The sequence below is a fragment of the Thamnophis sirtalis genome, unplaced genomic scaffold, assembly GCF_051295495.1.
Source record: "Thamnophis sirtalis isolate CommonGarterSnake01/CBP01778 unplaced genomic scaffold, rThaSir2_p1.2 scaffold_1, whole genome shotgun sequence".
In the NCBI taxonomy this organism is placed as follows: Eukaryota; Metazoa; Chordata; class Lepidosauria; order Squamata; family Natricidae; genus Thamnophis; species Thamnophis sirtalis.
The window spans coordinates 3,436,301-3,462,609 of NW_028261381.1; the positions used below are offsets into that span (position 1 = coordinate 3,436,301).

The 26,309-nt window shown below is 38.7% G+C and overlaps 2 protein-coding genes across 3 annotated transcripts in view; one reads left to right on the forward strand and one right to left on the reverse strand.

The window, feature by feature from the left end:
• The first annotated feature begins 1,189 nt into the window (after positions 1-1,189).
• On the forward strand, positions 1,190-9,202 carry METTL21A (methyltransferase 21A, HSPA lysine). Its single transcript, XM_087706717.1, has 4 exons — positions 1,190-1,233; positions 3,285-3,442; positions 7,143-7,254; positions 8,652-9,202. Exons 2-4 carry the CDS (start codon positions 3,296-3,298, stop codon positions 9,047-9,049), a joined length of 657 nt encoding a protein of 218 aa, XP_087562843.1. The 5' UTR covers positions 1,190-1,233; positions 3,285-3,295; the 3' UTR covers positions 9,050-9,202.
• A 7,388-nt stretch (positions 9,203-16,590) lies between these two features.
• CREB1 (cAMP responsive element binding protein 1) overlaps positions 16,591-26,309 on the reverse strand; it is a 40,486-nt gene continuing 30,767 nt past the window's right edge. For both annotated transcript variants that reach the window (XM_087706739.1, XM_087706731.1), the window contains 2 exons: positions 22,154-22,304; positions 16,591-17,775 (listed from right to left, as the gene is read on the reverse strand). In XM_087706739.1, the coding sequence (XP_087562865.1) occupies positions 17,631-17,775; positions 22,154-22,304 (296 nt within the window). In that variant the 3' untranslated portion in view covers positions 16,591-17,630. The remainder of the gene's footprint in view (positions 17,776-22,153; positions 22,305-26,309) is intronic.

The following is a 26,309-nucleotide window of genomic DNA, read 5'->3' on the forward strand; positions in this document are numbered from 1 at the left end:
GAGAAAGGAAGGGGAAGTAGAGTAGGAAAGGATGATGGAGGGAAGAAAGGAGGTAGGAGAGAGGCAGAAGAAAGAGCTGTATGGAGAGCAGAAGAGCTAATAATGGGTTTTTACCTTTCTGGGCGTTGATGACGAGGAACTGATGTAATGACCACTTAATATAATAGGATATTGGCTATGTAATAGTATACATGTGATTATATGCTATGAAAATGGAAAATAAAAAAGTATATTTAATGAGAGAGAAAAAAATCACGGTTAGTCAAAAATCAAGCTTAGCGAAACGGAGTTTATTCCCAACCAATAATCACAGACCGAAGGTTAAATGATACGTTTTTTTTTTGCCAAGGCAAAACGAAAGAAGCTACTGCAGATGCTCAGACCGACGCCCCAGTTCGCCCACTAGCGGTTGATATGGTCGCTGCAACGCTAATACAGACGAGGAGGCAGCGTTCGTAGAGATAGAAACAAGTTAGAAAGACCATTTGGACTAGTCATCCATTGAATTATTTCTCCATCTTCCGAAGCAAGTGATGTTCTCTAAATCTTAAGGCTGGTCGTATAAGCACAGTGGTCTTGGCAACTTTAAGACCTGTTGGACTTCAACTCCCAGAGTTCCTCAGCCAGCTTTACTTTGGGATATTTGGGGAATTTTGGAGTCTTTTGGGAACTTCCCTTATGTCCATGATATGAGATATGTTGGCATAGTTGGAGAAAAATGTCTAGCAGACATTCTCCTTTCTCAGTCATCTAAGTCAGTGGTCTCCAACCTTGGCCACTTTAAGACCTGTTGGACTTCAACTCCCAGAGTTCCTCAGCCAGCTTTGCAAAGCCTTAATGACTCAGAACATGGATATCTAGGACAATGGCTCCCAAACTTGGCAACTTTAAGACTTGTGGACTTCAACTCCCAGAATTCTCCAGCCAGCAGAGCAGAGCTGGCTGAGGAACTCTGGGAGTTGAAGTCCACAGGTCTTAAAGTGGCCAAGGTTGGAGACCACTGGTATTAAGCATCATCATCATCATCCTGTGTCCATAAGGCTGCCTGGCTTTCTTCTTCATATTTTGATGGGACATGCTAGCGACGCCTCCCTCCCTCCCTCCCTCCCTCCCTCCCTCCCTCTCTTTCTCTTCCTATCTCTAGAGCCGTTCTCCCTTTGGCTAGCTTCTCTGTGCTCTGTGCACTGTGCTTCCGTGCTCACGTGCCCGTCCCGAGTGGAGGATCTTCGTAGAGTTGCGTGAGGAAGGGATGGGGAAGGCTGCGGGCGGGGAGGAGGGTTTGCCTCCTTGGGATCCTTAGCATCTAAGGGGAGGGGGGCAAGAGAAGGGAGAGGAGAACTTTGTAGGGAAGCAACCAGAGAAAGGGGAAATCAGTTGAGCGTTGCAAGTCTGCGCGATTTCTTGGCTGAGAGCCATGGCAGTCACGTGCTGCAACCAAACCGTGGTGTCTTGCATTAAACCACAATTAGAGGAGTTCCAATACCAGATCATCATTTGCAAGCTACGTTAGGGGTTAATGCAACGCACCAAGCCAAGCAAAACAAATTCAACAGCGACTTGGAAGCCTGAAGGTCTCTGGATTGCGCTTAAGCACCTCGGCTGAGCGCCCCAGGAAAGCTTCCTTTATTATACTTTTAGTACAAAGCACGTACGTTTTTATTCTTCCAAGTCCTTTGAATATGGTAGTGTTGGGGGGGAAAAATCCGGTCCGGTTTCTAGCCAAAAGGTTCTGGAAATAAAATAAGAGACTGATTGGAAAGGAGGACTCTTGTTTAGTGATAAGCAGCACAATTCTGGGACGGTTGACAAATTGGTTTGATGAGTACATGGATTTTTATGTATATTTCATACTATATTTCAGTTGCTGCATATTTCATACTGGGGAGGGGGGCTTCTTACAGTAGTATATTGTCAGACAAGGCAAGCTACTATATATAAAGAGAGCAAACCTCTCTCCCTTCTAACATTAAGGTGTTACCCAGTCTGATAATGAAATCTGCAAGCAATCAACCAAACTCAGAGAGCCTCGAGGATTCCATAATTGCAGTAACGCTCAAATGTTCCCATTTTCTTCATATTTTTTTTCATATGTATTTATTTTATGAGGCTTATATGCCACTCCAGTCATCGACTGATTCTTGAGTGGCTTAACAATCCTACCTTGCATTAAAAATGTTAAACTAAATTGCATCTCCATTGAGTTATGGGTTATTTACACAGGAAAATCCCTCTCACGTAATGAACCGTTCAGAGCACTGTTACAATAACTAGGCTTAATGGTTTCCTAAATCTCAATAATGCCAGGGTACGTTGAATCTTCAGGGGAATGCCGCTGTAGAGATGTGGGCAGCAACTTCTCAAGAAGACCAAACTCTTGGAAATCTACAGTATAAACAATTTCAGAGAGGGGACTTGCTGGGAACAGGGAGGTCCCCTAGATCAGTGGTTCCCAAACTTGGCAACTTTAAGACTTGTGGACTTCAAGACCTCTGCTGGCTGGAGAATTCTGGGAGTTGAAGTCCACAAGTCTTAAAGTTGCCAAGTTTGGGAACCACTGTCCTAGATATCCATGTTCTGAGTCATGAAAGGCTTTAAAGATGTCAACTGCAACTTGAATTGTGCTCAGAAGCTAACTGATAATTAGTTAGCATTCTTGCACCATCGACATTAAACGGGCATACCCATAACTGTTGGAGCTGCTGCATTCTCGATGACATTAGTTTCTGAATGCTTTTTAAGGGCAGCACCATGTAGTATCCTAATTTATGTGTATATTTAATGATGTAATGTTCATGTTTTGCTTTCATGATTAGATTAATAAATTTTACGTTCTTTGGAATATGAATAGTCAACAGCCGAACATAATACCAACAACGCGAGAGTGCATATCAAATATGGCATATTCGAACAATCGCCATAAATTAATAACTTTACTGTATGCTTTTTATTTAGCCTGGTTTTCATCACTAGAGTACAATTGGGAGCTCAATTTTCAGTGTATGTATTTGTACGGTCTGCTTAATGCAGTGGTTCCCAAACTTGGCAACTTTAAGACTTGTGGACTTCAACTCCCAGAATTCTCCAGCCAGCTCTGCAGAGCTGGCTGGAGAATTCTGGGAGTTGAAGTCCACAAGTCTTAAAGTTGCCAAGTTTGGGAACCACTGATTTAATGGAATGAATATAAACTAAAATTGAGCAGAAGTGGACAGAATAAAACGTTGTTCTTGTGAATGGGTTTCGCCTGGGAGGTTTTTCAATTCTGTTACGTTTCCTTGATTTGATAGGAAAAAAAGAGATGGCTTTGGTTCCTTATGACAGCACAGCTCTTTGGGGAATGCAGAAGTTACGTAAATCTTCCTCTACATTCTGTTTTGCCAACCATACAATTCACATTAAGCAGAATTGGACCCAGCTGGGCGTAGCTGCTGTGGTTTGGGACGCGGTGCGTATAATTTGCATTGATTCAATTGTGGAGAATTGTAATGGTTCACTCGGGAGGTCTGTAGGAACTGGACGTGGCACTTTAGCCATTGAACTAATATCTCTGTCCTCTCTGAGGTCGTAATGTTTATTGTGTGCAAAAACGAAAGGGACAGAATTCTAAAATTATAAATCCTATTTAACCGAAGCAGGGAGATGCTTGGAGAACTTTTCATCTGAGAGACAAGCTAGGAGTCTATGCTTTCTGGAAAAGATATGTCAGTTATACAGGGAGAGAAATAAGTAACAGATTTGAACTTCCCGTGACCCGTCAAAAGCGCGGACGGCAAAAGCGCGATCGACAAAATCGCGCCTTTGACGTCATCACAGCGCGACGAAAAAGATCGAAAAATTCAAATAAAAATTAATAAAAATTAAATTAAAGCAAGCCGATTCGCATAAAGGTAAGGGTTAGGGTTAGGGTTAGGGTTAGGTTAAGGGTTAGGGTTAGCTTTAGAGCGTTAGCGTTAGCGTTAGGGTTAGGATAAGGGTTAGCGTTAGGTTTTTCGTTACTTTAACGGTTAGGTTTTGGGTTAGGTTTAGGGTTAGGTTAAGAGTTAGGTTTAGGGTTAGGTTTAGGGTTAGGTTTGGGGGGCTTAGGGTAAGGTTTTCGCTTTATTTTTACAATTTTTCGATCTTTTTCGTCGCGCTGTGATGACGTCACAGCACGCTTTTGTCGAGCGCGATTTTGTCCTACGCGCTTTTGTGGTGGAACCGAACTTCCAGGATTAGGGATAATAAGAGAGAATTTGCATTTAACCCCATGGCAGATGGTAATTATCTGCTTTATATGGCTTCATGCTAGTGGACAGTCCAATTCTTATATAACCTTATAATATTGTGTGTCTGAGAGCCTCTGGCTGAGTGGTTCATTCAATTTTTTTTGCTAAGGTTTTGATAGGGAACTTGACATTTTCCAGATTAGCTAGATTACAACTCTCATCATACCCCAAAATGGAAAACCATCAGAATGAGGAAGGCTGGTGTAGATTTTCCATTCCTTCCTATCATGATTACCTCTTGTTCCCTTCCATCCCATCCAAAATTTCCAACAGCAATGTTTTTTGAGAGGATAGTAATGTAATTATGGAATGGTAGATTTTTCACATTCCTCATTGAGATTCCTATTGTTTTTCCTCACTGGAATTGGCGCTTAGATGAAAAAGTCTTTCTGTGACATGGAGCTGAATATGTTTTCTACTTCATTTGCAGCCAGCAATCAGCAATAGCTGAGATCAACAACAGACCATATAACTTGCACCCAAATATCTTCCTTCAGATAGACCAGTGTCTCTCAACCTTGGCAACTTGAAGATGTCCGGACTTCAACTCCCAGAATTCCCCAGCCAGCATTCGCTGGCTGGGGAATTCTGGGAGTTGAAGTCCAGACATCTTCAAGTTGCCAAGGTTGAGAGACACCGAGATAGACAACAGGAGACTGTGAGTTCTAGTCCTGTGACTTTGGGCCAGTCACACACAATCAGCCCACTCCCCTTACACAGTTGTTGTGGGGAAAATAGGAGGAGGAAGGAGCATTAGGTATGTTTTCTGCCTTGAGTTATTTCAAAACAGTAAAGATAAACTAAACAAAACGAGATTTTTTTTAATAAAAAAAATAATGAACTGTTTAGGAAGAGGCTTAGGCTGGGATTAATACAGATCTATTTTAAAGATAATTTAATTGTGGTGATACAAAACATGGCTCTCCAAGAGAGACTGTAGTTTACTTTGTGGTGGCAAGTAGTTCATTAGAGTTTCTTTCACAGTTCTTAGTTTGTCATCTCCTTAACTTGTCATAATAACATTGTTACAGAAATCAACAATTTCCTGACAACTGTAACACCTTGTGTTGAAGACACTTGGTAAATAAGTGTCAATATTTTATATTGGTCAAAAATAGTTCTCTAAAGGTGGAAAATTGAAAAATTACAATATATATATTTACTAGAAATTCTTATAGGGGCTCATTTCCTATAAGTGGATCTAGGACTGCAACCTGATGGAATATACTCTCATTTATATTCTTGCTGCCTTGCTAAAATTGTTTATTTCGGTATGAAAGAAAGTGATAAAAGTGGTATTTGTTTTCTGAGCACTGAATTGTTCAAAGATCTTCAAAGATGTCCGTTTAAAATTTTTAAAGATATTAGTTATATAGCACTGATTTTAAGATAGGATAACCTTTATTGCCACTTTTTTGTGTGAACACACGTGCTATATATGAATATACATACATACATGTGTGTGTGTGTGTGTGTGTGTGTGTGTATACCTTAAGTTGAATCGGTTGAATGTATGTGTGTGTGTGTGTGTATACACACACACACACACACACACACACGCATATACACATACAATACTGTGCAAAAGTTTTAGGCAGGTGTGAAAAAATGCTTTCAGAAATATAAATAATGATTGTTTATTTTTGTCAAGTTTCAAAATGCAAAGTGAGTGAACAAAAGAAAAATCTAAATCAAATCAATATTTGGTGTGACCCCCCCCCCTTTGCGACAACAGCCAGCGCGGAGAAAGAAGGGCGCTTTAAATAGCGTTTTGAAAGCAAACCGATTCAACTTAAGGTAAGGGTTAGGTTTAGGGTTAGGTTAAGGGTTAGGTTTAGGGTTAGGTTTAGGGTTAGGTTTAGGGTTAGGTTTAGGGTTAGGTTAAGGGTTAGGGTTAGGGTTAGGATTAGGATTAGGTTTAGGGTTAGGTTAAGGGTTAGGGTTAGGGTTAGGATTAGGATTAGGTTTAGGGTTAGGTTTAGGGTTAGGTTTAGGGTTAGGTTTAGGGTTAGGTTTAGGGTTAGGTTAAGGGTTAGGATTAGGATTAGGTTTAGGGTTAGGTTAAGGGTTAGGGTTAGGGTTAGGGTTAGGTTTAGGATTAGGTTTAGGGTTAGGTTTAGGGTTAGGTTAAGGGTTAGGGTTAGGGTTAGGATTAGGATTAGGTTTAGGGTTAGGTTAAGGGTTAGGGTTAGGGTTAGGTTAAGGGTTAGGTTTAGGGTTAGGTTTAGGGTTAGGTTTAGGGTTAGGTTTAGGGTTAGGTTTAGGGTTAGGTTTAGAGTTAGGTTTAGGGTTAGGTTAAGGGTTAGGGTTAGGGTTAGGGTTAGGTTTAGGGTTAGGTTTAGGGTTAGGTTTAGGGTTAGGGTTAGGGTTAGGATTAGGATTAGGTTTAGGGTTAGGTTAAGGGTTAGGGTTAGGGTTAGGTTAAGGGTTAGGTTTAGGGTTAGGTTTAGGGTTAGGTTTAGGGTTAGGTTTAGGGTTAGGTTTAGGGTTAGGTTAAGGGTTAGGATTAGGATTAGGTTTAGGGTTAGGTTAAGGGTTAGGGTTAGGGTTAGGGTTAGGTTTAGGATTAGGTTTAGGGGGGTTAGGTTTAGGGATTAATTTTAGGTTTAGGGTTTACAGCGTGCTTCTGTCTCCGCGATGTTGTCACCCTTTTGATGATGTCAAAGACGCGGTTTAGTTGGGCGTGGTTCAGTCGAGCGCGGTTTTGTTGGTGAACCCATTTAAAAGTTCCAAAATAAAGACTTTCACTTAGCCCAAAAATCACATCTTGTGCTTAAAACATTTTTTATAAACTTCTCATAGAGGTGACGGAAGAAATGCTATTTTCTGACTGGGCTTGTATGAGTATTCTTAATTAGATTTTGTTTCCTCCTTGCGTAGGCAGTGATCTTGTGCTCTTTCCTGGAGACGGGGGGCATTGATCTGCAGGGACGCCGGGTGATCGAGTTGGGAGCTGGGACGGGCCTCCTTGGAATTGTTGCTGTGTTACTTGGTAAGTTACTCTGGATCCAGTGTAGGCTAGCAATCCATTTTGGCATCCAACAGGGATCTCAAATGGTAGTTTCCTTTTAGCTTTACTAATATTAATGGAACAAAAAGGATGTGTGCATTCATCTTTGAGTTTTCCTAGAATATTGCTTATCTTTATCAGTTTTCCCCCTAAATTTATTCGAATAAGGATTCTCTTCACAGTCCTCCATGTTTCTCTTCTTTTTTTAATTGAGTTTTTAATTTTTCCATTTTCATAACATATAATCACATGTATACTATTACATACCCAATCTTGAGGTGGCACAGTGGTTAGAGTGCAGTACTGCAGGCACTTCAGCTAACTGCTAACTGTAGTTCGGCGGTTCTAATCTCACCGGCTCAAGGTTGACTCAGCCTTCCATCCTTCCGAGGTGGGTAAAATGAGGACCCAGACTGTGGGGGCGATATGCTGACTCTGCAAACCGCTTAGAGAGGGCTGAAAGCCCTATGAAGCGGTATATAAGTCTAACTGCTATTGCTATATTGTATAATTAAATTTTACATCAATTCACCTTACCATCAGTTCCCCAAAACAATTATTGGCTCTTCTGCTCTCCATACATCATATTTGTCACTTTCTTCTCCCTCCCTCTCTCCTCCTCCCTATCTCTTTTCTTCCCTTTGTCATCCTTCTCTACTTCCCCTTCCTCTCTCCTTCTCCTCTCTCCCCTTTCCTCTCCTTGTTTCTCTCCTCCTCTTTCCCCTTGCCCTCTCTCATATCCCTCTCTTCTTCCCTCTATCTCCTTTATTTCCCACTCTTCATCTCATTTACTTGGTGTATTTCAGCCTCTGAGCGAGCTCCATTTTATGTTGATGGTAAAAGAGCCAAGGTGGTGCAGTGGTTAGGGTGCAGTGCTGCAGGCCACTTCAGCTGACTGTTATCTGCAGTTCAGCGGTTCTAATCTCACCGGCTCAAGGTTGACTCAGCCTTCCATCCTTCCGAGGTGGGTGAAATGAGGACCCAGACTGTGGGGGCGATATGCTGACTCTGTAAACCGCTTAGAGAGGGCTGAAAGCCCTATGAAGCGGTATATAAGTCTAACTGCTATTGCTATTTATAATTCCTTTTCAGTATACACATTTCATTTTGACATATATCTTCCTCTAATTTTTGTGAAAAGAGAACAAAAAGTATACATATATAGTCATTGTACTTTTAAACCCACCCACCCCCAGCCTGTTTCTGTCTGAGATGTAGACCTGGTTACAATTCCCAGCTATTCTCATCATTATATTTATATAATTATACATCCTTACACGCCCCCAATTTGTGATTCTGTCTTTAAATTTCAATAGTTCCCCATTGTAAATATATTTTATGTTCCCTTTCCATGTTTCCATCATGTTTTCTCTTTTTAGGTGCTCAAGTTACAATCACGGACCGAAAGGCAACATTGCCCTTACTTGAGTCAAATGTGCAAACGAATTTACCTGTCAACCTTCAGTCAAGAGCAACAGTACAGGAACTCACCTGGGGACAAGATTTGGCAGAATTTTCTCCAGGAGAATATGACATCATCTTGGGTGCAGACATCGTTTATCTGGAAGAAACATTTGCAGATCTTCTTCAGACACTGGAATATCTCTGCTCTGACGAGACTGTAATCCTGTTATCATGCCGTCTCCGCTACGAGCGAGACCAGAATTTCCTGAAGATGCTTAGAGAACATTTTACAGTGCATGAAGTGCTCTATGACCCTGGTACTGATGTGCATATATTTAGAGCGCAAAGGCATGTCCTGAAGAGGGATTTGTGATTGGTCTGATGATGATTTCTTGCCAGCTCATGTCTTCTCTTTCCTTCTCATTGCTCCAATACTTGGATCAAAAACTCCCATGCAGCATCTCCCCCCCCCCTTTCTCTCTGTCGCAATGAAAGTACTTTATGAGAATAAAGTGAAACTAATCTATTTTTTTTTTGTTTCCTTATTTGGAGTTAATCGGGTTGAGTTTCCTATAAAGACCGTCTTCTTGATTTACTCATTGTTAAAATAAAGAATTAATCAGGTGAGCCATCGAAGGATAGCAATCTATTACCGTATTTTTCAGAGTATAAGACACACCTTTTTTTCCTCAAAAGGGGCTGAAAATCTGGGAGCGTCTTATACACTGAATACAACATTTTTGCCTCCCGAAACCCTGCCCCCTTCACTAAAATGGCTGTACATAGTTTGTAGGAAGCTTTTAGAGAGCTCCTGGGGGATGGGGAGGGCAGAAATGGCCCGTTTTTGCTCAGTTTTACCCCCCCAGCCCCCAGGAGCACTCTATAAGCTTCCTAAAGGCTATCCCGTGGCACGTCAAAACCGCGCTAGACAAAACAGCGCGGACAAATACACGTCGACAACCACGCTTAGTCATTAGCGCGCCCACATTACCGCGTCGATATCGGCGCGACGACGGCAGCGCAAAAGTAAAGTGAATGCTACGTTTGTTTAAAGGTTTATTTAAATATTTAAAGTGAATGCTACGTTTATTTAAAGCGCGGCTTGCTTCAGTGACGTTTAAAGGTTTATTTAAATATTTACATGCTTCAGTGATTGTTGCTACGTTTGTGTAAAGGTTTTAAAGGTTTATTTAAATATTTAAAGTGAATGCTACGTTTATTTAAAGCGCGGCTTGCTTCAGTGACGTTTAAAGGTTTATTTAAATATTTAAATGCTTCAGTGATTGTTGCTACGTTTGTGTAAATTTAATCACTCAGCCTGATCTAGTAGGATAGGCAGAAACTATTGGAAGTAGGCAGCCTTGCAGAAACCCTGGCTCCATGTCATGCAAACCTTTAAAGGTACAACCAGCATCTTCAACCGCACTCATTCGGGGGGGGGGGGATTATATGGATGAATATTGTAATGCACCCAATACTCCATGAATTGTTATGTTTTGGACCAGCTGAAGCTTACAAATGCTCTTTGAGGCCCACGAACTCTATTGCTACAGTTCAGTTAGGAAGTGACTTAAGGCACAAGTGGCCATAAACAGTGCTTCTTGATCTGGGAGTAGGCACAACGGTTCCACCACAAATGCACGCACAACAAAAGCATGCCTCACTAAACCGTGGTGACTAAAGCGCGGTGACAAAACCGCGCGACGAATGAGCAACAAATTAGCCCTAAAGCGCGCCGACAGAAGCGCGCTGTAACATAACCCTAAACCTACCCCTAAACCTAACCGTAAACCTTACCTTAAATTAAATCGCGCTTCTGTCGGTGCGCTTTTGACATCGCGGTTTTAGCGCCACGGTGTTGTCGGCGCGCTTATGACGTTAGCGCTTTTGTCGGGTCACGGGCACAACTATAGTGCACAACGTAATCGTGCAAAGGCCCTCCTGCACAGTTGTCCCCTGCTCCCAAAGTATGCTGTAAATCTAGAACCTTCAGATTGCGCATTAACCCTGCCTTTGGGAGCATGACTCTATCCAGAATTATCCAGAGCAAATTACTGGACGCTAGATCTCCAAACCCCAGATCCAAACTATTTTGAATTGAAATTCGGAGTCCTTAAATAATGTGTTAAACTACTGTAACACCAAAAAGCTGAAAAACTGATGAAATATTGTTTTGGGACAGCCTATTTCATAACAAAATTCTGCCCAGTGCAGAATTTTACGGGGTTTTCATATTTAGCACAACACTTTATATTTGTATATTCTAGGTCTAGTACATGGGTTCAGTTTCTTGAGCATCCCATAATAATTATATTATTTTGATTAGAAGAATGGTTATTTTTCTCTTGTGTAATAGAAACAATAAAGATATGGTCCAGAATAGGGGTGTGCATTTCCGAGGGACATTATATTACATTTTTAGAAAGCTAAACAAACGTATAAATGCACTCAAAATAGATGCAAATTCAAATTAAGTATGGCGAGCAGCCAAAGAGAAGGAGGTGAAACGTGGCCTGGGAAGAATGGTATATACAAGAAAGGGCAGCAGCGTGTCAAGGAAAGGGTGGCAAATCATGTGAGTGAAAAAAGACAGGGAGTTAAGATGCAATGATGAAATAGCCAAATAAAGCACATGGTCTGTGCCAATTGCATTTTTGCATTCCTGCTTCAAGAAACACATGCTTAATCTTTTTATATTTGTCTCAACTAATTGACAAATGATTCCATTTAAATATATTATCCCATCTGAAAAAAGAGACTTCAAAAAGATTTTAAAAGCAGGTTTATGTATCCGCACATAGATGTGTAAAAAGAGTTTTATGACAGTTTATACCACAAACTTTACAGTAAGAAAAAAGCACTTTATGACAGTATTTCACAAATTCACAAATATCACTTTAATATACAAAGCAATAACTAGCTTCTGAAACGTAAAGCAGTTAGTATGTACATAATGTTAATAAAATGCAGTATAATTAAAAAAAAACACAAAAAAATACAACTGGATAAATTACAAAATTAAAACTGGGATATTTCAAAATAATAAGGAATTCTCAATTTAACTTAATCCATTTCTAGTTCATATTTCTCTGCCTAGTAATTTAATTCGCAATAAAAACATTTTTAAAAAGTTCGGTACCCTGTTTTTTTTTTGCTGATTGTTTTGGATAAAGAATCAGTTACAGGGAGAATAAATTTTATTAAATAAAACTAGCACAGCTGTCCCTCCTCCCATAATATTCTAAAGAATATTCATGTGAGCCTCAGATCCAAACAGAACAAGAATAAATTGATCAGAAGTCGCACAACTCTCCCATTCCTCAAATTAGAGGGTGAATCATACTTGAATAGTAAAATCTTAAATGGAATTAAAGATCTAACATTCCATGTATTGTTTCACAAATAATCTCATGAGCCCAAAATGGAGTGGCACTTGGATAACATACAACTTATAGAAAGCATTTCAAAACTATCCTAGAGTTTTTGTTACGAATTTGTCATTACAACCAGCTTGCTTTATTCTTGAAGCTTGTTTTTCAGAATGTCAGTAATGCATCTGGCTAAGTCTGAGACTCAGGTTGAACAATATGATACAATACTCCCGTGAAGTACAGCAAATACTTGGTTTTGAAACACTTAGGCATGCACCAACATTTTATTTGTTACATGATCAACAGGTCAATTGATAGATAGCATTCAGGTGAGGAGAACTCCACAGATACATAAGAGTGTTGAAGTGCCCTGTGCTCATTGGGGGTTTAAAAGAAACCACATGTAAACACAGCTCAATTATGTTAAAACATAAACTATGCCACAGAGTGGCAATGTTAAAATGTACAGAAACCCTGAGAAAGTGGGCAAGTGGATGCAAAAAGATATATGAGGTTCCTTGCAGATGTAACTAGGAATAAGTATGCATAATAACAATTCTGAATTAACTCCAAGAATTCCTAACCCTAGAGGCAAATTTTTAAAAGGCTTGAAATGGCTAGTAGGAACCAGTACCTGCAATACCAAAATACACTTATATTTATTATTTGTTTGGGGCTACAGCTGCATTTTTAAAAAAAATAAATGTGAGATTGAAATATTTATAATTCAATTCTGACCATTGGCCATGTTTATGCTATATTCAAAATGAAAATTGTCGTTACAAAGCTGTAGATTGCTAAAGTTTCAGCACCATTTCTTTATTTAACAGTCCAAAGGTGGCTGTGCTTTGTCAAAATATTCAGAACTCTTTTGAGTGCTCAGGGTATTGTACATGTATCAATAGGCATGACATCTGCAAACATGGATCCATACAAGGTAAGAAATCCCAAAGAATGCTATAAACACTACATGCGGTAACTAATACAATCTCATCTCAATTGGCACTGGGAAATATTGTGCTTTTAAAAATATTTATCTATTGCTCATTCCCTAGAATTTCTTTCTCTTTCAAATATTCTAACCATTAAAGATCAGCCTTTCTCATTGGAATCCCCCTGACTTGAGATCTCAATCTTTGGTATTGCCTTGTGTAGGTGCCTCTAAAAAAACCAGCTGTCTCTTAGAACAGTGTTTTTCAACCTTGGCAACTTGAAGATGTCTGGACTTCAACTCCCAGAATTCCCCAGCCAGCATTCGCTGGCTGGGGAATTCTGGGAGTTGAAGTCCAGACATCTTCAAGTTGCCAAGGTTGAAAAACACTGTCTTAGAATTATCGTGAGTCCATTGAGTAACAACATCCAAGCATAGAAATATTAAGCAGGAGCACCTTAAAATTACATTAATACACTCAGATGTATCTGCTGCTGAGCCCCATTCCTCTGCAGGCTGTAAGTGGAAAAATGAACACTTGCATCGTTGTGTAAGAAGAATATTTCCACACATCAAAACTGTGATGTCAGAAGTAGAAAGCATCTTTCTCATTGAACATGCTAGCTTTTTTTTTTTTTTAATGTTCATGAATGCTTCATCCTTGGTACATATCCACAATAAAACAGGTATCTGCTGATCATGTAGTTATAATTTTGATGAAAGCTCTCCTCTTTCATAAAATTATATACTTGTCATTATGCAATTTTATAATTGTTTTGTTTTATAGAACATGGTAGATTGCAGAATGGACATACCAATTGCCAAATGTATGTATTAAGCTTTCAAATTCTAGTTACAATGCTTTCCATTACTTTACGTTTAGGGTAAAATTATGCAAATAAAATATTGAGCAACTACTTTTCTCTTTCGTTCCCTCTATATAACCCAAATGTTTTCCAATTGTTTTGTCTTAAATGAATAGCTGCCCAACAGACAAAGCACAAAGTGAAGAACTTGGGAACAAGAGGAATTTTAAATAGTTGCTATCACTTCATAATTCACCATCGTAACAAATACAAACCGCAGTGAAATAAAGTAACTGAAAATGGGTAAGTAACAACGGTACAACATATCAATAAGCGCCAGAATAATATAGCTCAAAATTTGGGAGGGGGGGGAGGGGTGGAAGAGAGAAGAAACTATAAGCATGTATCTGCAAACATACATACTATTTTTTCTGACCTCAATATACTATAATATTCAGCATTCCTGACTTAAAAGCTCTCAGAGCTATAGATTATATACTGTGTATATATATTTTATATATGTACATACTTTATACATAAACCTTTCCAAGAATATCTTTTAGAAGAACACCTCAGGCAATATTTGTATTGCCTGAATAATGTTTTTTTTTTCTTTTGTAAAATATAGAAATTGTACTTCAAATCAATTCTATGTATGATGACTATAAATGGAGCTAGCCCTTTCTATGCCAGTTCTTTTAGTTCAATCTGCCAATAAAACTCAACAAAATTTTTGTTATGGAGCAAAGGGGCCGAGTGTATAACAGAGACTAACTATTCAATAAATTTATTAACTCAATAAATTATTAGTAATATACAAACTGAGGGTTGGTTTTTCAGTACTATCCCCTGTTCATTTTGGCTGTTATTTGTAAAACACATATTGGAACCAACCAGCTCTATACTTGGGATAATTAAAACATAAATCAAAGTATCTATGGAATGCCAGATGCCTACGTAACACGGTGTAGGATAAATAAAGTGAATTGAAATGTTGTTTATTGCTGGTGAAAAATCTCAGAATGTAAATTTTATATTTACTATAGAACCAGTACAATAGATCCTGTGATACTTACAAGTGATTGAGATTTAGCCTCTATCATAGAGCACTTATAAAAGCTGTAAAGGGTATTTATCTACCCCGGGCCCAAATAGCCCGCTCAGCTGGTGGCTTATCTGCTAAAATACAATCATATCCAATAATTACAAATGATGTCAAAATAGTGGAGAGAGTTATGGTGGTTGCTTTTCTAGTACTTAAGTCTTTAAAATACATCTTACATTATTGCATAATTTTTATACAAGTTAACCCATTTATGTGATCCCAAAACAGCAAGCTTTTATGAGATACTTTTTCAAAATTATCCAAACAAAAAGATACCACATACCATGACGACAATGTTACAAAAATGACTTCTGCAAAATCAGTGAGTTCATGATTCTACCATATTTTCAGGGAAAAGAAGAAAAATTTCACAACGAAGCTACAAATTGTGGATTTCAATTCTCTATAGCAGTGTTTCTTAACCTTGGCAACTTGAAGATGTCCGGACTTCAACTCCCAGCATTCCCCAGCTGGGGAATTCTGGGAGTTGAAGTCTGGACATCTTCAAGTTGCCAAGGTTGAGAAACACTGCTATATAGTATATCTTCCCAAATCTTTGCTAGACCAAAGTACTTGTTTTTTTTAAAGATACAATGAAATTTTCGGAATAGCAGCACTTAATCATTAATTTATATGCTTTCATTCTGTTTCATCCAATTTATGAAAGAGCACAATCCATATATAAATTACTTACACAGATGTTCAGGTTTATGTCAGGAGGAGGATAAGCAAGTCTGTCTAGCAAATTAAAAGGAGAGTGGAACATTTATCTTTTCCAATCTAGAATTTGTTTTGACTTATAATATAAACAAAGAAAAAATTTATTTGTTCCTATATAAAAAAATATAATGCTTTTAAAAATGTAGTAATCCCTATATATCATCACATTGTTAAATGCACCTGATAAATTCTCCCTAATATACCATGGCATTTTTATCTTTCAGAACAGCAACCATTTAAGTTTATTTTAAATACCTTGTGTATGTATATATACATACATACATACACATTGAAATAATGACTGGGCTTAGACAATTTTCTCCACGCAATTCCCATTCTAACCCTAATGGATCCTCAGCTCCAATGAACTCCAGGATATGTTTTCTTCACCCCAAAAAAATTCTAATGGTTTCAAAAGATTTAATATTCACATGGTGCCAGATTCTTTTATTAGCTTCTGCAAATTCTGATTAAAATCTTTGCATATGGCAAATATATAAATCTTATATATATATATATAAGATTTTTTTTTACAACCCCCGGTATGCCCAAATATGGGAGGAAGATCACTACTTCCATTCTCTGTCCTTCGGCTCGTCACAAGAGACCATCCAGGCAGAAACCCAATATTTTTACTGTTGCCTTTTTGTTACATTTTGTTGTATTTGTGCTGATAAATAAATAAAGGGAGACTAGTATAGATCTATTTCAAGCTACTTAGCTCTCATCAGCTAGCCAGGTTCAAATCCCAGTAAGGGTATGGCTAGCTGATGAGAGCTAAGTAGCTTGAAATAGATCTATACTAGTCTCCCTTTATTTATTTATCAGCACAAATACAACATTATATATATATATATATAGTAGGCTGCATGAAATGTGTTTGATAAAAATGTCCAGGGGATAAATGTAACACCATCTGAATATACAATAGGTAGGATTTTAACCAAAAAAAAAAAATCTTTATCATATCCACACTATACATGCAGATGATGCAACAGAGAATGTATTTACCTTTTTTTAAAGATATATCAAAGGAGGTTTTAAGCAAAACAGAAAAGTCAAACATTTCGAGAGGCAAAGTTTCAAAATTATTACTTGCATGATACGATTAGGACAGCTGTAAGGTTTCTTTTCCCAAAGTGTGCATTAGGCTAACTATGCTTCTAATCGTTACCTTGGATAATCTCGCTTTTGGATACAGAAAAAGGAAACAGTAGTGAATGTACTATGATGTTCCCATCTTAAACATATACTTCTCTATTGCTTCCTACCAGTTCACATCCCAACCAAGGTTAACGCGAGAGTTGTCATTTCAATTCAGAAATCTGGTTACATTAAGTTTATTAAAACATTATAGAAAATAAGTGGGGTTTTTTTTGTTGTACAAAAATTGGATTGGGTTCATAATTGTCCCACTTGCCTCTTCCTTAATTTCTTCAGCTTACTCCTATTCCTCTATGTTTAGTATACCTGAAACGCACCTCCTCTGGCATTATCCCACCATATAGATGTTAACTGTACTGCTGCTAACATATATTGGAAATTATGCAATAACTTGGCAACCACAACCACCTCAGTACATCATACCTTGGTTATATATGTGGCCCACTGAGTATTTCAGGGCAAAAGTCCAGGGTAACACTAAGAAGGCATTCAGATGACATTATGCTGACTCTTGAAAATTATTGTTAAGAAACTTCCAACTCTTGCAACTTCACAAATGAAGATTATTATTTCTTGAAGAGGAAGTTTGATTTTTTTTTCTCTTCAGAACCAGGGTGTACTGTGATGAAATTGATTTCAGGAGGGGAAGAACTGAAGGCAGATGTGCAACATTCACAGTTTAATGCCAAGCACAGATGAATCAAATTCCTTAGTTGCTTTTCAGACAGTTGTGTATGTAGAAAAAAAAAGAAAAAGAAAAAAAATGCTTAGAAAATAAAAAAGTTTGTTTTGTCTGTTTGGCTATTACCAAACCAGTCTTTTTTCCCCATTAACAAACAAAAAACGGGGAATTAAAATTAATCTGATTTGTGGCAATAGAGGTCCTTAAGTGCTTTTAATTCTTCAATTAATGTCTTGTTTTGGTTTTCAAGGACAGCTACTCTGTTTTCTAGACATTTGACGTATTCTTTTTTCTTCCTGCGACACTCGCGTGCTGCTTCCCTGTAGGCAAAATAAGAGAAAATATTCAGGCTCGGGACAATTTTCAACATTCATAGCTGATTTTAACTTCAGTAATATAGTAATTTTAGAGCTAGAGCAAACAGAGTTCTCCTTCCCATCCATATAAGCAGTAAGTTACCACATTGAAGGGCTATAAGTTTAGAAACCATCAGGGATAAACAGAACAAGTGTAATAACACCTTCCATTACCAAATCTCTTGTAAGTAGGCAGTAACTAATTCTCAAAGCATTAAAGGAACCATCTTCTCTACAAGGCCCAGTGCAATTAAAGGTTTTGTCTCTATATATTATGCCCTGTGACCCCATTAATATGCATTCTTCTGTTCTTGAGTTGGGATTTTCAGCATAAGCTGTGCTCCCTCCATAAGCCAGGTTTACATTTCAGGCAATTTTGCTGCACTTGCACAATTTAGTAAGAGACCATTCAGGGCAGCGGTTGAGACTGATGGCTCTCCGCTATCTGTTCTCCTCCCACTGTCCCTCCCAGCAAGAAAGCCAATCACTCTCCTGAATATACAGTGGGGAAAAGTTAGGGTTTCAAGACAATTTTTATTATGCATTTAGCCTTAATTTATTATTTATTGGATGCTTCTTCTGACAAGATTGTTATTTATACTCCTCTCTCTCAGTCTCTCAAAAGTCTGCCAGATTTGGAATACAAGAAAAACCCAAGCTAGAGAACACTTAGTGCTGAACTGAGAGTTGATTGTCAGACTGATAAGAATTCAAACAATTGTTGTGTCAGTAATTCACCGCTGTAGATTTCTCCACTTTATCAGAGTTCTGCTTCCTCTCTGGTCCATAGTCAACAGAGGTGAAATGAAAAATGGAATCAGGAAATCTACTTGTATTCAATACAATCATTCTAAATGAAAAATAACTCATTTTTTATTGAATACTGTACCTCTGCTTGCATCAAAATAAAGCTTTGTAAGAGAGAACTCGGAGATTTCTGCTTGCAGAACAATCACTTTCAGTCTAGTCAGCTCCAATTGGTGCCTCTGAATTCCCCCACCCTCCTTTCTCCCTCCCAAAGCTAATTTTCCCCATAAAGCTCTTTGGCCAAGGAAAGAGTATCTTCTATCTCTCGTCATTCCACATTTGTGTATCTCCTAAGTTTTCCACTTTTTACAATTTCCCCTATGTAAGGGTTCATGCATATACACACTCCCAAGTAGCAGTTTAACTGCTTTTGCTTCGTCAGAATAGAATAATTTGCACTTTCCACTGCTTCTGAGGTCCCTTCCAGCTCTATGTTCTTCTAGTGGTCTCTGGGAAAAAACTGCCTCCAACCTGGTCCCTCTAAAGGTATACTTTATTTCTTTTTTAATATATTGAGATAAATCTCCTCTCTGGTATTTGATATCCCATGGTTAAGCAATTTTCAAAGGCCTGCTAAACTTGTACAGATTCTTAAGAGTCCATGACTGCGTTCTTATTGTAGTGGTTGTCCTAGAAATCAAGCTTTCTTGTAAGCAAATGCTCCTATTAGATGTCCGTGCCAATAAGGTTCAGGAGGAAACCTCTCTATGCAAGTCACATATCAAAAGTATAACGACAAAATCAGTGAGTGCAAGGGCTAATGTTTCTACGCATTTATTTCCTGTGTGCCATCATAATATTGTGAATAAAAAAGATGGTTGGGGAGATTTTTATCTAGAGATAAAAAAATTCTGATTTTATTCTGTAATACTGAGGCTCAGGTATTGATTAGAAATACATGGAAGCTCATTCCAATGGCTGGAATTATGGGTAATATAGGACACGTGGATTCAGTATGGACAAACATCAGTGCTCAAATTAATACAGGAAGGATCTGAAGACAAGATAATGTTTCCCTTACTGCTTAGTTATATTAGTTGCACTGCACAGGTATTATACAAAACAATTGTGCATTCAGATAACTACTGAAAGAGCCAGTTTGAGGAGAGTTAACCAGATCTTCCAAGTCATTGTTCTACTGCATTTTATGGTAAAGATTAATGAGAGGTTTAGCCATTTAAAACTCGTTTATATTAAGACATTCTGCAATGAATGTTTAAGAACTCAATCCCTTGCATATTAATTTCGATGTAAATTTTACTATGTTCAATGGTTTTATGCTTTGATAAGGTTAAAACTTCTCAATTACATTAAAGGGAAAAATTCCATCTTCCCATTTTTCTCTTGCAACAAGTTCCTCATTTTCTGTCTTTTAGGCAGTAAATCTGCCTAAAAGTTATCTAAAATAAATGCTCACAGGTTACTGTCTCAGAAATGCTTCAAAAATTATAAATCACTTGGTCTGAGAGGAGTGAAATAAAACGTTACTGCATGACAGTTTTCATTACTGTTCAGCTTTTTCTTTAATACTTTTAATATTTTTACATCTCACATATTTTTTTATCTTTGAAAGGACCCTAAAAACCAAGTAATATTAATGTAAAAGTATTATTAATTAATTAAGAGTGGCTGTTTTTTCCTCTCTGCTGCTAGTAAGTCACTATTGCTTAGCCTAAGGGCTCTTCTGAGGTATTGAATAATTTATTGAGCCAGCTGCATAATAAAACAAGGTAAGACATGGTTTAATGATCACTAACAAAGTGCTGTCACATGCTGTATTTGCTTCCCCCCCCACCCCCAGCAAGAGGGTCTATCTAACAAATTAAAAATGCTCCAACTCTGCTTGTTTATAAAAATGTGCTGCAGAAAAGTCCAATTGTTTGTTTCTTTTGGCACATTCCAAGCAATAACAATAAAAAGGTGAGCTCCTTCTTCAGACAATAAACTAAAGGAAAGATGCACAATTAAGGATGACATTAGTTTTTAAAGAACAGGAGCCATGTGTGAGTAGAACTTCTAAGGAGCTTTAAGTTACACACTGACTACACAACTTTGCATTGAACAGATATTAAAAGAATAATCTATGGTTTTGGTTGATATACTTGCATGGGGAGCCAACAAATATTTTCTTCGATAAACTATAATTGGACTGATCAAATCATATAAGTTGACTGAAGTAAGTATCATTCTGTTGTCTTGCTTGAAATGATATGGTTCTGACTATCAACAAGATTAATTCTGGGCCCATGACCAAAGAAAAAATACTTGTCCTGAACTTTCTGGTTCTGTTAACCACTGCAACACAACAAGGGGGTTGCAAATCTCCTTCCCAGTTATGTATGTTTTCAGATAAACTAATAGGTTTTTTTGTACCATCAATTCCATTTTATATAATAAAACTTTCTTTTGAATGGGAGTAAAGAAAGTTGTTGCTCTGCTTTTCAAATACAGGTAGTCTCATTCACTTACAACCATTCACTTAGTGATTGTTTGAAGACCGCCTGCTGCCAATCACCTCCACTAGACCGATTAGATCCCACAGATTAGGCCTCCTCCGAATTCCATCCGCCGGCCAGTGTCGACTGGCGACTACCTGGAGGAGAGCCTTCTCTGTGGCTGCTCCGACCCTCTGGAACGAACTCCCCGTGGAGATTCGAACCCTCACCACCCTCCAGGCCTTCCGCAAAGCCCTTAAAACCTGGCTGTTCCGACAGGCCTGGGGCTAAAAAGCTTCTACCCCCTTCTCGAATGGTATGACTCTTGTGTGTTTTAAATTATGTATTGTGGCGTGTCGTTTTAATTTTTGTCTGTATCCCTCTCCCTTGGTTGAGTTGTGAGCCGCCCTGAGTCCCCTTCGGGGGAAAAGGGCAGCATATAAATAAAATAAACATTCAACATTCAACATACAATGGCACTGGAAAAAGTGACTTATGACTGTTTTTCATACTGACAACTGTTGCAGCCACCCCCATTGTCACATGATCAAAATTCAGATGCTTAGCAACTACCTCATATTTAATATGGCAGCAGTGTTCTGGGGGCTCACGTCATCACCTTTTGCGACCTTCTGACAAGCAAAGTCAACGAGGAAACCAGATTCGCTTAGAGAGCCGAGGTGGCGTAGTGGTTAGAGTGCAGGACTGCAGGCTACTTTAGCTGACTGCTAGTCCGGCAGTTCAAATCTCACCGGCTCAGGCTTGACTCAGCCTTCCATCCTTCCGAGGTGGGTAAAATGAGGACCCGGATTGTTGTTGGGGGCGATATGCTGACTCTGTAAACCGCTTAGAGAGGGCTGAAAGCCCTATGAAGCGGTATATAAGTCTAACTGCTATTGCTAACTGCGATTAACAAACGTGGTAGTAACTTAACAACTGCAGTGATTCACTTAACAACTGTGGCAGAAAGGTCATAAAATGGGGCAAGACTCACTTAACAATTGTCTCCCTTAATAACAAAAATTCTGGGCTCAATTGTGGTTGTAAGTCAAGGAGTGCCTTTAAAAACATTTTTGGCTATTGCTGAATTGTATACAAACCTATTCTTCATTAGACGGACTTCTCTTTTCCGCGCTGCTTCTTCTGCTGGTTGAGTGGGAAGAGCTGGGGAAGATGCCATGACGACACCAGGTGCAATGGTGCTTGTGGGTGCTGTGCGAATTTGGTAGGTCTGAACATCTCCTGAGGCAGCTAGAAAGAATTACAAAATATTATATTTGACAATTCTTAAAAAGATTTTAAGCTCTTTTAATACTAATTGGCAGTTCTCTTCTTCCTTTAATGCAGTGTTTCTCAACCTTGGCAACTTGAAGATGTCCGGACTTCAACTCCCAGAATTCCCCAGCCAGCATTCGCTGGCTGGGGAATTCTGGGAATTGAAGTCCCGACATCTTCAAGTTGCCAAGGTTGAGAAAAACTGCTTTAATGTAACTAGCATGGTTGACTCACTCATACAGACTCACCGCAAAAATACAAAGTTTCTGCTGTTCTGTATTTATAGAAATAATATACAATTCTCAAGCATTTCTTTTTGCATTAAATATCCTCTTTTGACTTCGGTCTCCTATCCCTCTTTCTTAGTTACTTTGCTCCCTGGTCACTTTCCTTCTGAAACTACTTAAAACAATATCTCCCCCTTCCTGTTCATATTTCCTGCCCAAATCACCTTTGAGAGTCAAAGGATATTTTAATCTGAATACCGCTTTTACCCAGTCTTAAGCGTGTCTTCTCGCTCTCCAACCCCTTCTCCCACAACCATTGCTTTTGTTCTGTATCTCTTTTGCTCACAATATATTTACTATCAAGTATTCTATCTGTTTTCCGCCTTTACATTTCCCACATGTTTTCTCCTAAGGTTTCCTTTCCTGTCTCCCGTAGGCTCCTGATTTACATGTCTTTTGTAACTCAACAAATACATTCACCAAAGCCAGAACAAACTACTGGGCTTTTCAGAAATCATATGATAGAATTACCGTATTTTTCGCAGTATAAGACGCACCAAGGTTTTGAAGAGGCAAATTAAAAAAAAAAGTTTTTTGCACTCTGCAAATCTCCTAAAATGGACTGTTTTTCGTGAAAACAGGCCCCCCCTTTTTTTTTTCCAAATAAAGGGCATGAATGCCATTTAGGAGGCTTGTAGAGTGCTCCGTGGGGGTGGGGCCACAAATGAGCAAAAAACGGCCCATTTTTCATCAAAAAAAGGGCATGGATAGCCTTTAGGAGGCTTATAGAGTGCTCCTGGGGGCTGGGGGGACAACAAAATTGAGCAAAAACCAGGCCCTATTTTGCTCATTGCTGCCCTCCCCAGCCCCCAGGAGCAATCTGAAAGCCTCCTAAAAGCTATGCACGGCCATTTTATAGCAATAGCAATTAGACTTATATACCGCTTCATAGGGCTTTCAGCCCTCTCTAAGCGGTTTACAGAGTCAGCATATTTGCCCCCAACCACAATCCGGGTCCTCATTTTACCCACCTCGGAAGGATGGAAGGCTGAGTTTGGTGAAGGGGCGGGGTTTTGGGAGGCAAACAAATGCTGTATTCAGTGTATAAGACGCACCCAGATTTTCAGCCTCTCTTTTGAGGGAAAAGGTGTGTCTTATACGCCGAAAAATACGGTAGTTTTTATTGTACTATGATTAACTATGATTAAAAAGCATTATCAAAATAATATAAATCCCAGATGCAGAGAAAAAAAAATCTATTCAGATGTAAATAGACAGGTACTATAAATGCATCAATTTACCATGTATACAAACTATGACCATATTATAGTCTACTGCTGTAATGGTAAACCATAAGATCCATCCATATTTTATAAAATTGTAGTTCCTGCTTCCATTCTTTTAATTTTCTTCTTTTTAATAAATGATATTTATTTCAAAGATAGGGTATTGAAAACTACAAAATCAGAAAGAAAAAAATAATAAAAAGTATGCACAACATATATAGAATCAACCAGTGGTGGGATTCAATTTTTTTTACTACCAGGTCTGTGGGCGTGGCGGGCGTGGCAGGAGAAGGATACTGTAAAATCTCCATTCCCACCCCACTCCATTTTACTGCAAAATCCCCATTTCCCCCCTATCACCTGGAACTCGGGAGGCAGAGAATGGATGGGGGCAGGGGCAGTCAGAGGTGGTATTTACCGGTTCCCTAGAACTATTAAAAATTTCTGCTACTGGTTCTCCAGAACTGGTCAGAACCTACTGAACACCATCTCTGGAACCAACATTAAACATACATCGTCTACACTGGTTGAATATTGACAAACATATCTCAAATAAATCTAATAGATTCCCTCCCTTGCACAGTGGGTCTACAAATAATTATAAACTTTCTGATATATACTTGCTATTTATTATACTATTTTACATCACAATTCTTTAAAAAATATCTCAAATCTAGAAATCTAATCTCTTATCAATCAGATTGACCTCGTATCTGTTAACTCTAAAAAGGCCCCGTTAACTACTGGCCCAAAGAAATAAGCTAATCTTAACATCTCCATGAACAATCCATTATTATATTAAACTTGCAAAAACTCCATGGATGGCTTCCATTCTCTTATAAACATGTCCATAATATTGTCTCTAAGTTATATAGTTAATTTCACCATATCTACCAACTCAATCAGTTCCAGTTGATAATCTTTCATTTTATAATTTCTGTTAGAATTAATTTTATATATTAATATATTTTCCCACATTTTCTGATTTTCGCAGATAAAACTCTTTTGAACCCTTTCCCTCATTTTCTAATAGGCCTCTAATTCTATTTTAACTTTGCTTCTAATGTGGCAATTAAAGTGACCTTGTTAATTGACATCCCAATTATGTTATCTAGTTTTTTTCAATATTTGGCAATTAATTATTTTAGCTACTTTAAATATTCTTATTTTTAAGTTTGAGACATGGTGCTGTAAATAAATGCAGAAAGCCTAATTCTGGGGAACATTCAATTCTTTAAGTGACAGTATCTCCTCAAACTTTTACCTCAAAAAGTTATAGCTTTATCAAGTTTGTTTTTGACAACCTGTCCAATATTTGGAAGAATAATTTTGATATACACGAGCCCATCTAACTGGAGTCAAGTGCCAGCAATGTATAATCTTCCACTGCAGTTCTTGCATTGAGACAGAGATTAATCCATCCAGTTTTCATAATTTTTGCCAATTTGCCGTACGTATGTAATTACCAGACCAGTATCCTAAACTTCCTTTAAACTATGTGATGGATCTCCTGTCAGTTGCCACCTCACAGTTGCAACCATTCAATATCAGCTAGTGGGGGCTAGACAGGGAGGGGGATGCATCAAGGTTCAATGCACCTCGGTACACCCACGTTACACCTATCCTCCGCGAGCTGCACTGGTTATCGATTGGTCTCCGGATACGCTTCAAGGTGCTAGTCGTCACTTATAAAGCCCTTCATGGTATTGGACCTGGGTACTTGAGAGACCGCCTGCTGCCAATTACCTCCCAAAGACCCATTAGATTGCACAGGGTTGGCCTCCTCCGGGTTCCGTCTACCAGCCAATGTCATCTAGCTACTACCTGGGGGAGGGCCTTCTCTGTGGCGGCTCCGGCCGTTTGGAACGAACTCCCCGCAGAGATTTGGACCCTCACCTCTCTCAGGTCTTCCGAAATGCCGTTAAAACCTGGCTGTGTTGGCAGGCCTGGAGTCAATGAGTTCCCTTCCCTTCTCGAATTGTGTGGCTGTTGGTTGTTTTTAAATGCCCTGTACTTTTGTACTTTTTGTGTTTTTTCCCTTCCCCTCCTTGGGTTTGTGCGCCGCCCTGAGTCCTCCCGGGAATAGGGCGGCATATAAATAAAATGAAACTCAAACTCAAACTCAATGTATCTTTCAGAGAGTAGCTTCAAGGTCAACCAGTTGGGAATGGAACACAGCTGCATACCAAACCTATGGCTGAAGTGACTGTTCTGAAAACACCTTGTTTGAATTTGATTAGACACGAGGGGCCAGTTATGGGAGGCAACTAAGGGGAAACTTAGACTTGGGAATTTTGCCGTATGATTTTCAGTTCTGGCTATGCATTACTGTAGTTTACTTCTAGTAAACTATACATTTCTCAACAAATGGGTGTTAAGGATCGTTCTTAATCAGAGGTTCAAGCTGGGACAGGTCTCACATCTCCTATTTCTAATTGCAATAATAACCTATAGTTCTGATAGTATAG

Bases quoted from the DNA above. Each gene is read 5' to 3' on its own strand.
- METTL21A (XM_087706717.1), top strand. From the start codon at position 3,296: ATGGCTTTGGTTCCTTATGACAGCACAGCTCTTTGGGGAATGCAGAAG. The intron at 3,443-7,142 runs GTGCGTATAATT...CTCCTTGCGTAG, and splicing joins CTGCTGTGGTTTGGGACGCG to GCAGTGATCTTGTGCTCTTT. The intron at 7,255-8,651 runs GTAAGTTACTCT...TTCTCTTTTTAG, and splicing joins AATTGTTGCTGTGTTACTTG to GTGCTCAAGTTACAATCACG.